This window comes from Euprymna scolopes, chromosome 6 (genome assembly GCF_053919585.1).
Source record: "Euprymna scolopes isolate OS-2025 chromosome 6, ASM5391958v1, whole genome shotgun sequence".
Taxonomy (NCBI): Eukaryota; Metazoa; Mollusca; class Cephalopoda; order Sepiida; family Sepiolidae; genus Euprymna; species Euprymna scolopes.
Window position 1 is genome coordinate 50,775,378 of NC_136487.1, and position 15,314 is coordinate 50,790,691.

The following is a 15,314-nucleotide window of genomic DNA, read 5'->3' on the forward strand; positions in this document are numbered from 1 at the left end:
GAAAACCAAAGAGTGGGGATATGACATATGAGAAATATTTGGAATCAAGTCTTCCTTTGCTGTTATTTCAGATCATTTGAACCCATAGCAAGTTTTAGCCTCTCCTCCACCAAGGAATTTGGGGGAAATATATATATATATATATAGATATATATGTGTGTGTAAAAATCCGTGGCATAACTCAGGGATTATGTTCTATATTTGTAAATAATATAAAATTCTCATAAACAGTTTTAGAAACGCTTAGACATAATCGAAACAAATACTGTAAACATTGTTTTTTGGGGGTTTTTTTTCCTGAGAGATATCACCTGTGTCGGTCGGAGTACTGTAGGGATGTTCAAATTTTTGTGTAAATCACCAACATTTTACACATTATCAGCCACGTCATCATTTTGCGTCTACTGTAAAAATGTGCATGCTTTTTTACGGAAGCCGTTAAACGCTTTATTTGAGTCAGGGAAAGCAGCGTTTTTTTTTTTGTTTTTTTTTTTAGGGGGGGGGCTTTTTTTTTTTTTTTTCTTTTTTTTTTGCTATCGTTCATGTTAATTTTATTAATGAGAGACATCCGTACATTTTTTTTTTTAAACAGACACTAAAATCAAGTTGACCCCCTCCTCCACTCCTAGGAATAAACATCTTTTAACAATTAAAATAATTTCAAGTTGTAGTTGAATTTGCTATTTTATAATTGCCAATAGTCATTTTTTTTTTTATATCATATGAAAATACTTTTTAAAAACTGGAAAACCTTAATCAAAAATTTGTTTAAAACTTTATATCACGGAATATTGGAATTTTATTCTATTTAATTTTTAAAAAAATAATAATTTTTTTTATAATTTTGGTTTTTTTTTTGTTGTAATTTAACTAATTATGATATGTATTATTGGGGGGGGAAAGCTGATCTTTTTAACATGATAATATTGATTTTATGTTCATTTTTTTATGTAAAAATTCAAGGTAAGTGAAATAAATAATGGGTTTTTATACAGTGTCGGCAAAAAGAAAGCCCGCACTTGTAATATTTTCAAAAACTGCAAGTTTAAGCTACATTTAATGTAACTGTTTAAACAACCTATACCTCATTTGATTCGCCTTTTATTCCTCTATAATTTTACCTGTTCATAGTTGACTTTTAATGGAAGTATTCTAGTGTTCACATCAATTTTAAAAAGCAACTTCAAATTAAGGAGGTAAAAAGAATGTCCACAGCAACGAATTCCCTTAAAACCAGCTTAAATTACCGCCCCTAAATCAGTTTAAAATATCCACCAACAGGCAACAAAACATATCTAATCGTAATTGTTGTTGTTCCAGGTTATACAGCGTAACATTTAGTCCATATGTCACGATTTTCTCTTAGTGATCGTCAGGATTAATCTCCACCTTTCTGGTTTATCCAATCGAGAAATCGGTCGTAGATTGAAATGTGATGAGAAAACTGTACACCAAAAAAGCACCAAAACACCGGCAGTGTTCGTGATGCCCCTAAATCTCATCGTAGTAGAGTTACTTCTAACAGGGAAGACAATGCTATCAAGATCCGCAGCCTAAGAAATAGATTTGAAACAACTCCCCAAATCCAACAACAATGCAATCTTGTTAAAAAGTGCTCTCTTTCTACTGTCAAGAACAGATTAAAGGAATTTAATTTGCGATGATATGTTGCAAGACACAAGCCAATGATTTCTGTAAAGAACAGAAAGTGCCGTCTGGACTTCGTCAGATGCAATGAAGATCATGACTCTTCATATTGGTCAAAAGTGCTTTTTAGCGACGAAAGCAACTTCAATAGGCTAGGCAGTAATGGTAGACAGTACGTCTGTCGGATGAAAGACAAAGAATCTAACCCTAGGTGCTCAGTTTCAACGTTGCAAGATGGTGGAGGTTCAGTTTTAGTGTGGGGCATTATTAGTACCAATAGTATAGGGCCTATAATTCGCTTGCAAGGTCGAATTAATTCGACCAAGCACATTAATATGCTGACTGAGTATTTTCTACCCTACTTCACACAGCTGGCAATGTCAAGAGGTTCCTGGAAGAGCATGATATTCCGTTTGGATTGGCCTGCACAATCTCCAGACCTCAATCCTATCGAAAACGTATGGCATTACATCAAGCAACAGTTACGCAATGATAAAATATCAGATTTGGAAGAACTTTGGACAAAAATTAAACAAAAGTGGGATGCCCTTTTCCCGAAATATTGCTGCAGTCTAATTCAAGAAATTCCCAAAAGATTGCAGGCTGTCAAATTGCAGAAGGGCTATGCTACTAAATATTAACTAGTTCATTGTGTTCCTGTTGTATTTGTGTTGCATTAATGTCCTAAAGTCACATTTATATAACAATTTTCCATTGTGCGGACTTTCTTTTTGCCTCCTCAATTTGAAATTATTTTTTTAAATTGATGTGAACACTAAAATATTTCAATTAAAAGTCAAATATGAACAGGTAAAATTATAGAAGAATAAAAGGACAATCAAATGAGGTATAGGTTGTTTAAACAGTTACATTAAATTTAGCTTAAATTTACAGTTTTTGAAAAAATTACAAGTGCGGACTTTCTTTTTGCCACATATAAAAATAACTTTTTTAAAATTATTTAAACTTTTCAGCTTTAAAAAATGTTGCAATTTTTATGGGCCTAAATTTATTTTGTTTAGTTTTGGTAACATGAAATATGGGTGGGGTTAGAACACCTAAAAAAATATTTCCCCATCACATTTTTAATGAAAATTGCTTTTAAAATATAAGTTAATTTAAAACTGAATATCTATTGAAAATTTCATGAAAATCTGACTGTTAGTTGATGTTCACTAGATTTTTTAAAGACAGGTGTGTTTAAGGCTTCAAAACGCTCACTACATGGGACGTTGTTTTAAAGCGTCGATAATGTAAACACGATTTTAGTCCGGCATTTTCATAATTTTCGTATGCTGTAAAATTTATTTTTAAAAATATAACTGGTTTATTTGAAGTTTCTTCTTTTAAATGGTATTAAGTTATGATGATAATACAGCGTAACCCGGATATAAGAGACTTCTTATCCGGTCCCTACAGTTTCCTTATATCCGAGTTACACTTATATCTGGGGGGTTCTTATATCCAGGTTACACTGTATTTTAACACAGGCTCTATTTTAGGACCAGAGAAAATTTCTCTTATATCCGTTTTTCTCATATTCGAGTATCTTTTATCCGGGGTTACGCTTACTGTAAAATTAAAGTCCATATAAATATTAGTATTAACCCGGATATAAGAGATTTTTATCCGCCACCTGCAGCTCTCTTATATCTGGGATTCTTATATCACGGTTACACTGTACATTAATACAGGCTGAGACCAGAGAGAATCTCCCTTATATCCGTTTTTCTTATATTCGGGTCTCTTATATCCGGGTTACACTGTATTAAATTAAATCACAATTATATCGTGTTACATATAGATGGTTACATATGTGGTGCGCATTGGTGGTACCTATAGAACTGCATTTCCTGCTGAATTATTAACTATTTCTCGTTTTATTGACTCAGAAATTTGCAAATTGACATGTACACTATTACTATAATATGATTTTGATCAATATAGAAACTCGCTCAATATATGTTACCGTGACATAGGCTGACATATATTCGGTGGATTTTTAACAGTATTTTGCATATTTTTTTATTTTTAACTCCTTTTCCCAAACTTACCGTGTCAAAGAGAGAGTCGGGCGCCATTATAAATTTTCCAATACCTCGGTAAACACTATGTTTTTCGAGCTGAATAAACATGCTACATTAAATAAAAACGCTAAAAACAATCCAGTTAGGTAGAAAAATAACTTATCTTGCCTTTGATAACATTTATTTGTTATATATTTTTTTTTTTTGATAACTTTTTCGAATCTATGTGTACAGTAACACAAACCCTAATGTTATTAGGATTCTAGACAAAAATGTTTAGAAGCATTATCTGTTGATTTTAATTTTTGTAAAAGTGGTGCAAAACTATTCCATTTAGGGAATTAATTTTACTCGTCCTGATACTCTTTTAGTTCAATATATATTGATTTTTTTTTATACACACAGATTTAATGCTCTCGACAACCCAGAGTGGATTCTCCATGCTACAAGCCGTCCTTATATTTACGGTTTTAATATTTCTGTTTCTGGTGGCAATTACTGGAGTCATCGTCCATTTTGTTTGCCACAGTGCCGTTTACAACAATACTGGTGAGCTGAACCGTTTTTACTTTTTTATTTATTTATTTATTTATTTATTTTTTGCCTTTTTTCGTGTGTGTGTGTGGGGGGGGGGGCTTTCCATTGAAGTTTCTTTCAAAAGCAACAATTTAAATGGTGTCATCATAAATAACATCACAAAATTATCTTTTGGTCAATCCAACTCCTGGTACAATACACTAACTGTATAAATGTTAGATTCGGCCCAAGGAGATGCCGCTCAGACCGCCATTTCTTGCCTTCACAATCTAGTGGGAGATGATGTCTTTTCTTCTCTGCAGCCCCCTTGAAGAGACATTGCTACTCTTTCTAAACTATCGGAATTTCCATATTAGGTGCTTGGTGCTCGACTGGGTTTCAAGCTCTGATCACCCCCCCCACATACACTTCTCAGCAAAACTCGTTTGTTTACCAACATCTTAAAGAACCCTCCTATCCTTTGTGTATTTAAAATCATATGAAACTTCCATGAACAGAGTTTCTTTCCAAAACTTCTCACGATTGATACACGTTATCGTGGGGATGTCTCTCTACAGACTACAACATGTTCAAGTCTAATGTGAACAAATGTCTGTCAAGTCATCCTACGAATTAATCATCGTTCTCAATTCTGTTCATAGTACTATTTTACCTTCCAAATGAAAATCTCATTCACCCTTATCCTCAAGTGGCTTGTGGCCTTCGTAAATGATGAACCATTCGTATAAAAAACACAGTTGTGTGTAAAACTAAAATGAGTTAACATCTCTGGATTTCACCAGAATCTTTTCAACCGTGTTACAGCCCAAAAACTGTTCAGTGCTAGCCTTGTCTACTGCGGGTGATTTTTCTGGGAACCAGAGTTCCAGAACTTGATATTTACCTCTTTTCCAACATGGGAAGATGTGGTACACAAAGGAGGCGATAAGTCAGTGCACATGATGTGATGCACTCTGGCTTCTTAAAATTACCTGAGCAGCCTCGTCAAAATGAGAAAGTAAGGTCTGGAAGAGTGGACTGGAGCAAATTGATATGAGCTGACGGCAACCGATGAACATAACCTTGACAGAAGACTTAGCGCTTAGAGGGTTGTTTCCCAAAATGGTGTCATTCATGCACCCAGAGTCTAACCGATATAAACAAAATACTTTTTTATGTAATAGCTACTGGTCTATGATTTAAATATAAATATTATGATTTATACTTTACTATTATTATTTTATTTATTTATTTTTTTTTAATATTGTCATTATTATCAATACACACAGAGTGACTTTCGAGCCAAAAGAACATACATTTAAGTACTTGCTCTGATATTATCCTCGATCTATGTATGAGAATTCCTTCGGGACTGAGACAATTTTCCTTTAGGACCGTGACTATTTTTATTCTCATTTAATTACTTATATTAATTGTATTATTATTTATTCATTTATTTATTCATTTATTTTCGTCCCTATCATGTGTGCGGGAGGAGGGAATTTACTCCCCCATTAAAAGCCGACATTGTCTCTAACTCTGCCCTCTTCGGGAGTGTCATCATTATTATTATTATTTAAAACTATCGCCTTTGTTATTAATACTTTACTGTACTATCATTATCATAACTATTAATTACATTATTGTTACCGTTTAACAATTTCATTCCAATTCCAATGCGTCTCATTTTTGCCGCTTGAATTAAACGCTATTACGTTGCAACATTTTAAAAAAACTTAAAAATAAAAATAAATACAATCGTCTTCGACAAACGGCTAAAATAATCCACGTGAACTTTTTCGAACATGATCGCTAGGAATGAACGCTGTCCACACTACAATTTTCTAGTTTTTTCAACGGCTTTCTTTTTCTTTTCGATACTTTTTTGTGACCAAGAGCGGAAGTCTGCTTGAAATACAAAAAATAACAATAAAAATATTGAATAAAAAAATAACATCATTTTTCATGCTTCAAAAATCCCTCATGATCTTTAAATCACTATATATATATATATATATATATATATATATATATATATATATATATATATATATATATATATATATACTAGCAAAAGTACCCGTCGTTGACGGTGTTCAAAAACAGCCTACAGAAAATGGACTCTGATTTATGAAAGTATGATAGGTTATGAAAAGAAACGGTTGTAAAGAGATGGCTTCGAATTTGGGGGTATCAAAACCAAAGCAAAATATGATGAAAGTAAAAATAAAATAGATAAACCCCATAATTTATTATACTATACCTGTTCACACTGAAACACTTATCACAATATTCTGTGGATCTATATTAAAAAAACTTTGTTAAACTTTGTGACATATTTACATTCTATGGAGGTCAGGCACGAACAAACACCCCATAATTTTATACCATATTTCTTCAAACTGAAACATAATTATCAAAGTATACTTACGCAGATAGATATGAAAAGTCTTTATTAAAGTTTGTGCCTATTTCCATTCTATGGAGGCCAGGTGCGAACGCAGACCCCACAATTTTAATGAACCACCGTTCTGCCATAATCGAATATTCCTCAAGCACAAAATAACGGAAAACATTAAAATATGTTTATAAATATTCCTTATGTTGACGGAACTCTCTTAAATTGTTAACACAGAATGCTCAGGTGGCCCTCCTTCAAATTGAAAACGAGGCTCTCCATTTCAAAGTCGCTGCCATGTTGATTTTTTTTTTTTTAAACCGGTTCGTGAATTTAAAAAAAAAAATGTTTTTACAAACTACTTAAAAATACAAACCAATGAATTTTTCTACCATAAAAGTAACTTTTATTGACTATGGTAACATTTATTTCTTGTATATTAATATTATTATATATATAACATTTTCTCTTTGTAAGGAACATTATTTTGTTGGTCACTCTTGGCTACGAATGGAAACAAAGTTGATATAAAAAAATATATTTTCGCGAAAATTATCTTTACTTTCCTCATATTTTGCTTAGGGTAAAATTTTTGAATATCAAAACCTATCTCTTTACAACCCCTTCCTTTTCATCAATCACAGACCATTTTCTGTAGGCTGTTTTTGAACCCAGTCAACGACTGGTACTTCTGCTAGTATATATATATACATATGTCATCCTCAGACTATTTTGGTATATTACAGCTCTTCAGTGTGGCTAGACTAGCACCTACCCCAAGCCTAGGATTGAACCAATAACTATCGAGTTGATATTTAGTAGCTCTATCCATTAGGCCACTGAATAGAAACATTGCCAACCACTCCTATAGTGATCTATTAATTTATTTTCAATTTTTGGTCAACAAGACTTGAAACTTGATATATAGGGAATTTGGATTTGTGCAACAAATTAGATTTAGTCTTTAGCCGGTAAAACTAGCTGCTAAGTGGTCAAAATTGAAAAAAATTGGAACTTGGTGGCATAAGTTCACTTAAAGTGCTCTTCTACATGTGCACAATTTTGAATTTTTTATATGCGTATGGACATAACTCAGAGCATAAGGAATAAGGTTGGAGAGCTATATGTTTTGCTATCAATTCTAGTTGATGGCCTCCAAGTCATATCTTTTTTTACTTATAAATCACTATTTTAAATTGGGTACAATATAATAATCAATAGAAAATTAACTGCAATTATAATTAATTAAATACGAAATCTGCATACATTAGAATATATTTAAGCATATTTTGTAACAGAGCAACACAGGGTGGCATGCTAGTAGATATGTTTTTTTTTCTGTAAAGTCTGACGAAGTTACTGGATCGTTAATACGATTCGGTAACCGAAACATGTGTAACTAAACAGATAAGGCGGTAATAAAAAAATAAAATATATATTTGCTCTGCAATAGTATTGAGCACTTTCGTCAGGTTTTTACTAATTACCATTTTTGCTATATATATATATATATATATATATATTAGTGTTGGGACGATTAATTGAAATTGGAATCGGAAAAATTGGAGCTTTTTAGGGTATCGGAATCGGAAAAATTTTAGCCTATTTTCTGATGCCAAAACCGATTCTTCTAATTATCTATTTTATTTAATTTTGTTTTTATAAAGCATCTTCCACTGCTTGTAGTAATAATAAAATAATAAATATTTATTGATTTAAACTTTCAGTAATATTAAAATCTCTAGATTACCCCGTCACATGTGTTTTTACATTCGAGAAAATATATGCACATTTAAGATGCGTTTTTAGAGTAATCAGGAAAAATAAAAATTTTATAGTCAAATATTTAGAGATTTATAAAGAATAATTGAATTAGAATCGGGAATTTAGTACGGAATCAAGAAAAATATTGGAATCTAATATATATATATATATATATATATATATATATATATATATATATAAAATGGGTTAAGAAATTCCAACGAAAGAAAGATGTATATTTAAATAAGGGGGTAGTCACCAACAATGTGTATTTTTTAACATTTTATTATTCCGTGTCTTGATTTTTCATTGAGAATTATGTTTAGATCATTGTAATCATGTTTTCAAATCATTGAACTAGTTTTTAACGCGTTTCAGACGTTCTGTGAAGCGTCCTCTTCAGAAATTATTTTCAAATGTGTTTGAGATGTAAAAATGGCATTTTCGTAGTTCATTTGAAGTGTTTTCAAGGGGTGGAAACGTGTAAGTGTCTACTATTCATTGGAATGTTCAATTTTTATTACTCTTTTATTGGGCTGTGGTGAGGTCGCCGACCTCGGCTGTGGTGTGTGTGTGTGTGTGTGGAAACTAGGCCTCAAATTCTGCCCAACTCCCAAAAGTAACATAGCAGAGTTAAAGAAAGACCTTAAAGAATTTGAACGCAAATTTAGACTCATAGATATACTTAATGACAGTGATAACACAACAGATGACTAGTTAAAAACAAATCAACATACTTCCAACAAACATAACACAAAAGAACTAAATACTTTCTTTGAAAGGCTCTGGAACCTCAACCCCCAACAAAAAGAAAAATCCACTAGTAATCTAACACGAAAACAAAATCAAGCACTTAAAAAAATCCGACACAATAACAACTTAGTTATAAAGGAAGCAGACAAAGGTAGTGCAGTGGTTATAATGAATAAGAATTTCTATAAAACAAAAATTTTAGAATCACTAGGGAACGAAAATTATTACAAACCAATTAGCTCTAACATAGACGACACAACCATATCTAAAATAACAAAACTCTGCAAAACATACAATAGTACATTAACTAAAAAAGAAAAAGACTTCCTTACAAACTTCACAACAAAAACAAACATCTTCTATGGGCTACCCAAAATACACAAATCTAACCACGTAAGACATGCCATCAACATACAAAAGTCAGAGTACATAAGCACTCCAAACCCCAACGACCTCACATTCAGACTCATAGTAGCAGGACCATCATGCCCAACAAGCAGACTTAGCAACCTAATAGATATACTATTACAGCCCTTCACCAATCTAGTCAGAAGTTTTGTAAGAGATGACACACACTTCCTTAGCTCCCCACCACAAACAGTAGACGATAGGACAATACTAGCCACATTCGATGTTAGCAGCCTATATAGCAATATCCCACACAACCTAGGAAAAGAAAAAATCATATTGGATTGACAAACATACAGACTTTGCACCCCAGATTCAATAAACAATTCGTGATTGATAGCATCGACATAATCCTCAATAACAACTCCTTCCAATTCAATAAAGACAACTACATCCAAATACTAGGCACAGCAATGGGTACTAAAATGACACAGACATATGCCACCCTTGCACTCGCCTTCCTAGAAGAGACCCTTTATGAAAGGATAGAGCAAAAGTATGGGCACAATATAAAAACACTCTTCATAAAATCTTGGAAAAGATACCTAGACGACTGCTTTATTCTCTGGAGAACCACATGGGGAGGATATCAGAGAACTCCACACTTTGCTACAAAATCTACACCCAAAAATAAACTTCACACTAGAACAAAGCCCCACAGAACTGCCTTTCCTAGACATCCTAGTAACAATCAAAAACAACAACATAATCACAGACATCTACCACAAACCCACAGACACTCAATACCTCCACTTCAAAAGCCACCATCCTAAAACTGTCTAAAATCAATACCCTACTCCCTAGCATGTAGAATCTGCACCATAGTAACGACTAGACAATGAAAAACCAAGACACGGAATAATATAATAATGTTAAAAAATACACATTGTTAGTGACTACCCCTTATTTAAATTTAAATATATATATATATATATATATATATATATATATATATGTTTGAGGTGTTCAAAAGTCAGTACTAATGAAGACAACGAGTGCTCAATAAAAAGAGCAAAATATTATTTATTATTTGGGGGTAAATAGTTACATATGGTCGCTACAAATAGCCATCTGTTTCAGTCAAAGAGACATCATCAGGCGACCTGGAACCTCTCGACGCCATAAAGAAAAATGGCATAAACAAGAGAAAAATTAAAAAAGAAAAATGGAGCTCTTCAAAAAAGTATAAAAAGGTTCATAAGGAGTTTATAAAAAATTGCGAGCTCTCTAAAAAAGAGAATAGAAAAAAAAATGTGATAAAAAAAAAGGGGGAAAGATCGCATTAGGACCTATTGGAGATTATTCCAAACTTTTCAGAACAGAATGTAAATTTGAAATAAAAATGGGTCATAATTTTACTGGGGCTGTGAGTTGTATGGGAGGGTGGTGTGGAGGGGGTTCTACTTATATTGGACATGTTAGGGTAAGAAAAGGGCTATGTACGTGTGTGATTTTACTACGAGAGTTACGTGTCGTTATGCGTTAAGTTAGGGGTGGGGGGATTGACTAATGCAGACATATTCATGCTGAGGCACACATCCGTATACATACGTACGAAATATACAAATACATACACACATGTGCGAAAGCGACACAGACATACACACGTAAATATATACATAAAGAACATACGCACACGCAAGAATACATCTATATGTATAGATACACAGATAATCACAGGTATACAAATACATACAAATATACAGATATACACACACATACAAATATACACACATATACACCCATATACTTATATATATACATATATACACACATACACATATATAGACATATCCAAATACAGATATAGATACACAAACACACACACATATATATAGATGTTGTTTTGTTTTGGTTTTAGCGATATGTTTTGAATGAATTCAATCATTTACGAAAGTGCATTTTTACTTAAATGCGAGTTGGGAATGATTTTCCCTTTTTAACCAATTTGGTACCCCTACATGGGGAGCGGTATATATATTATTTTTAAAATGTAATTATCCACTGACGTTATCTACGACTCATCAGAGTGGCTGTATCTAGCGAGATTCGAAACCGGGACCCAACGGTAATGAGCCTAAACCTCAAATCGGGACCCAACGGTAATGAGGTTTAGGCTCATTACCGTTGGGTCCCGATTTCGAATCTCGCTAGATACAGCCACTGATGAGTCGTAGACGACGAAACACGTGTCAGTGGATAATTACATTTTAAAAATAATATATATACCGCTCCCCATGTGGGGGTTCCAAATTGGTTAAAAAGGGAAAATTATTCCAAACTCGCATTTAGGTAAAAATGCACTTTCGTACATAATTGAATTCGTTCAAAACATATCGCTAAAACCAAAACAAAACAACATCTAAGTAAATCGCGATATATCCAGACAGTCGGTGAGATGGTCCAGGGGTAAGGGTTTAGGCTCATTACCGTTGGGTCCCGATTTCAAATCTCGCTAGATACAGCCACTCTGATGAGTCGTAGACGACGAAACACGTGTCAGTGGATAATTACATTTTAATAATAATATATATACAATAAATATACACAGACGGGCGTCTAGCGAAATAAACCTACATCTGTATTACAGACATAAGTATATATTTAATTAAATAGTATCATGATATTAAAAATTAAAATGGATTATATTTAAGATAAAATTTTTGATTAAAAACTATTATGGAATTATTAAGGAATTATTAAGAAAATTAAATGTAACCATGAAAATATATGCATATTGTTAATAAGCAGTTATTAGTATCATCATTATAATGAGTTATAAAAGGTGTTAATTCCACCATATTATAATGTAAAGTATTCATTTTACTAGTTATTAAATTAAAGTTTATAATATTTATTTTTATTTTATTTTATTTTATATTATTTTTTTAATATTTTTTGTACGAGTAGATTGGAGTTAGGTGGTACATGTGTTAGACCATGGAATTGGAAATCCTATCAGAATAGTAAGTTTTAGACCATGGAATTGGAAATGCTATCAGAATAGTAAGTTTTAGACCATGGAATTGGAAATCCTATCAGAATAGTAAGTTTTAGACCATGGAATTGGAAATCCTATCAGAATAGTAAGTTTTAGACCATGGAATTGGAAATGCTATCAGAATAGTAAGTTTTAGACCATGGAATTGGAAATCCTATCAGAATAGTAAGTTTTAGACCATGGAATTGGAAATCCTATCAGAATAGTAAGTTTTAGACCATGGAATTGGAAATCCTATCAGAATAGTAAGTTTTAGACCATGGAATTGGAAATCCTATCAGAATAGTAAGTTTTAGACCATGGAATTGGAAATGCTATCAGAATAGTAAGTTTTAGACCATGGAATTGGAAATGCTATCAGAATAGTAAGTTTTAGACCATGGAATTGGAAATCCTATCAGAATAGTAAGTTTTAGACCATGGAATTGGAAATCCTATCAGAATAGTAAGTTTTAGACCATGGAATTGGAAATCCTATCAGAATAGTAAGTTTTAGACCATGGAATTGGAAATCCTATCAGAATAGTAAGTTTTAGACCATGGAATTGGAAATCCTATCAGAATAGTAAGTTTTAGACCATGGAATTGGAAATCCTATCAGAATAGTAAGTTTTAGACCATGGAATTGGAAATCCTATCAGAATAGTAAGTTTTAGACCATGGAATTGGAAATCCTATCAGAATAGTAAGTTTTAGACCATGGAATTGGAAATCCTATCAGAATAGTAAGTTTTAGACCATGGAATTGGAAATGCTATCAGAATAGTAAGTTTTAGACCATGGAATTGGAAATCCTATCAGAATAGTAAGTTTTAGACCATGGAATTGGAAATCCTATCAGAATAGTAAGTTTTAGACCATGGAATTGGAAATCCTATCAGAATAGTAAGTTTTAGACCATGGAATTGGAAATCCTATCAGAATAGTAAGTTTTAGACCATGGAATTGGAAATGCTATCAGAATAGTAAGTTTTAGACCATGGAATTGGAAATGCTATCAGAATAGTAAGTTTTAGACCATGGAATTGGAAATCCTATCAGAATAGTAAGTTTTAGACCATGGAATTGGAAATCCTATCAGAATAGTAAGTTTTAGACCATGGAATTGGAAATCCTATCAGAATAGTAAGTTTTAGACCATGGAATTGGAAATGCTATCAGAATAGTAAGTTTTAGACCATGGAATTGGAAATCCTATCAGAATAGTAAGTTTTAGACCATGGAATTGGAAATCCTATCAGAATAGTAAGTTTTAGACCATGGAATTGGAAATCCTATCAGAATAGTAAGTTTTAGACCATGGAATTGGAAATCCTATCAGAATAGTAAGTTTTAGACCATGGAATTGGAAATGCTATCAGAATAGTAAGTTTTAGACCATGGAATTGGAAATGCTATCAGAATAGTAAGTTTTAGACCATGGAATTGGAAATCCTATCAGAATAGTAAGTTTTAGACCATGGAATTGGAAATCCTATCAGAATAGTAAGTTTTAGACCATGGAATTGGAAATCCTATCAGAATAGTAAGTTTTAGACCATGGAATTGGAAATGCTATCAGAATAGTAAGTTTTAGACCATGGAATTGGAAATCCTATCAGAATAGTAAGTTTTAGACCATGGAATTGGAAATCCTATCAGAATAGTAAGTTTTAGACCATGGAATTGGAAATCCTATCAGAATAGTAAGTTTTAGACCATGGAATTGGAAATCCTATCAGAATAGTAAGTTTTAGACCATGGAATTGGAAATGCTATCAGAATAGTAAGTTTTAGACCATGGAATTGGAAATGCTATCAGAATAGTAAGTTTTAGACCATGGAATTGGAAATGCTATCAGAATAGTAAGTTTTAGACCATGGAATTGGAAATCCTATCAGAATAGTAAGTTTTAGACCATGGAATTGGAAATGCTATCAGAATAGTAAGTTTTAGACCATGGAATTGGAAATCCTATCAGAATAGTAAGTTTTAGACCATGGAATTGGAAATCCTATCAGAATAGTAAGTTTTAGACCATGGAATTGGAAATCCTATCAGAATAGTAAGAAGAATATTAAAGGATGTACAAATATACAGATGCAAATACAAATAGGTCGGACATAAGGTACACATACAAAAGAATCATATACAGGTATATAATAAGGGGTTAAAGAAGGGGTTAAAGAGTCGCCAATCTGATAGGCCCTGAACTGGCATCTAAGCTTCAGCCTCTGTCCCATCGACGAAACGTAGCATCCCTCTGCCTGTTCTACAAGTATTTTAATGGTGAATGCTCTGACGAACTGCAGACACTTGTGCCCCCACGATGTAGACACCCTCGACAAACCCGACAGGCAGCTAAATCCCACCCCAACACAGTAGAGATCCCTAGATGTAAAAGATCTTTCTACTCCAGTAGTTTCTTCCCCAGAACCGCTAGACTCTGGTATTCCATTCCAGGTCCCTGCTTCTCTAACTGTACTGACATGCAGAAGTTCAAGTGTAACGTGAACCGACATCTTGCTGCCCAAATCCCAACATAGTGCCTCAATAGTTGCTGCCCCTGATAGTAGCCCCCTACACCAAAGTAGCAATGTACCTTGTTTGGGGTGAAAATGTAATAAAAAAAAATAAATAAATATATGGTCATTTGCGAAACGTCATCGGGTGTCAGGCTCTTTTCTTCATTTAAATTATACGTAGTAAATTTTAGTTATTCAAGAATTGAAACATACTAAAATACTAAGATGGGGTTGTGAGGGGGAATGAGACATATCTGTATATATACATCCAAACCAAATATACAAATACATACAT

General features: G+C 32.9%; 1 protein-coding gene across 4 annotated transcripts in view; it reads left to right on the plus strand.

Annotated features, from left to right (window-relative positions):
* LOC145277646 (tyrosine-protein kinase-like otk) overlaps positions 1-15,314 on the plus strand; it is a 158,939-nt gene that overhangs the window by 87,495 nt on the left and 56,130 nt on the right. For all 4 annotated transcript variants that reach the window (XM_080129233.1, XM_080129234.1, XM_080129236.1 and 1 more), the window contains one exon: positions 4,080-4,223. In XM_080129233.1, the coding sequence (XP_079985359.1) occupies positions 4,080-4,223 (144 nt within the window). The remainder of the gene's footprint in view (positions 1-4,079; positions 4,224-15,314) is intronic.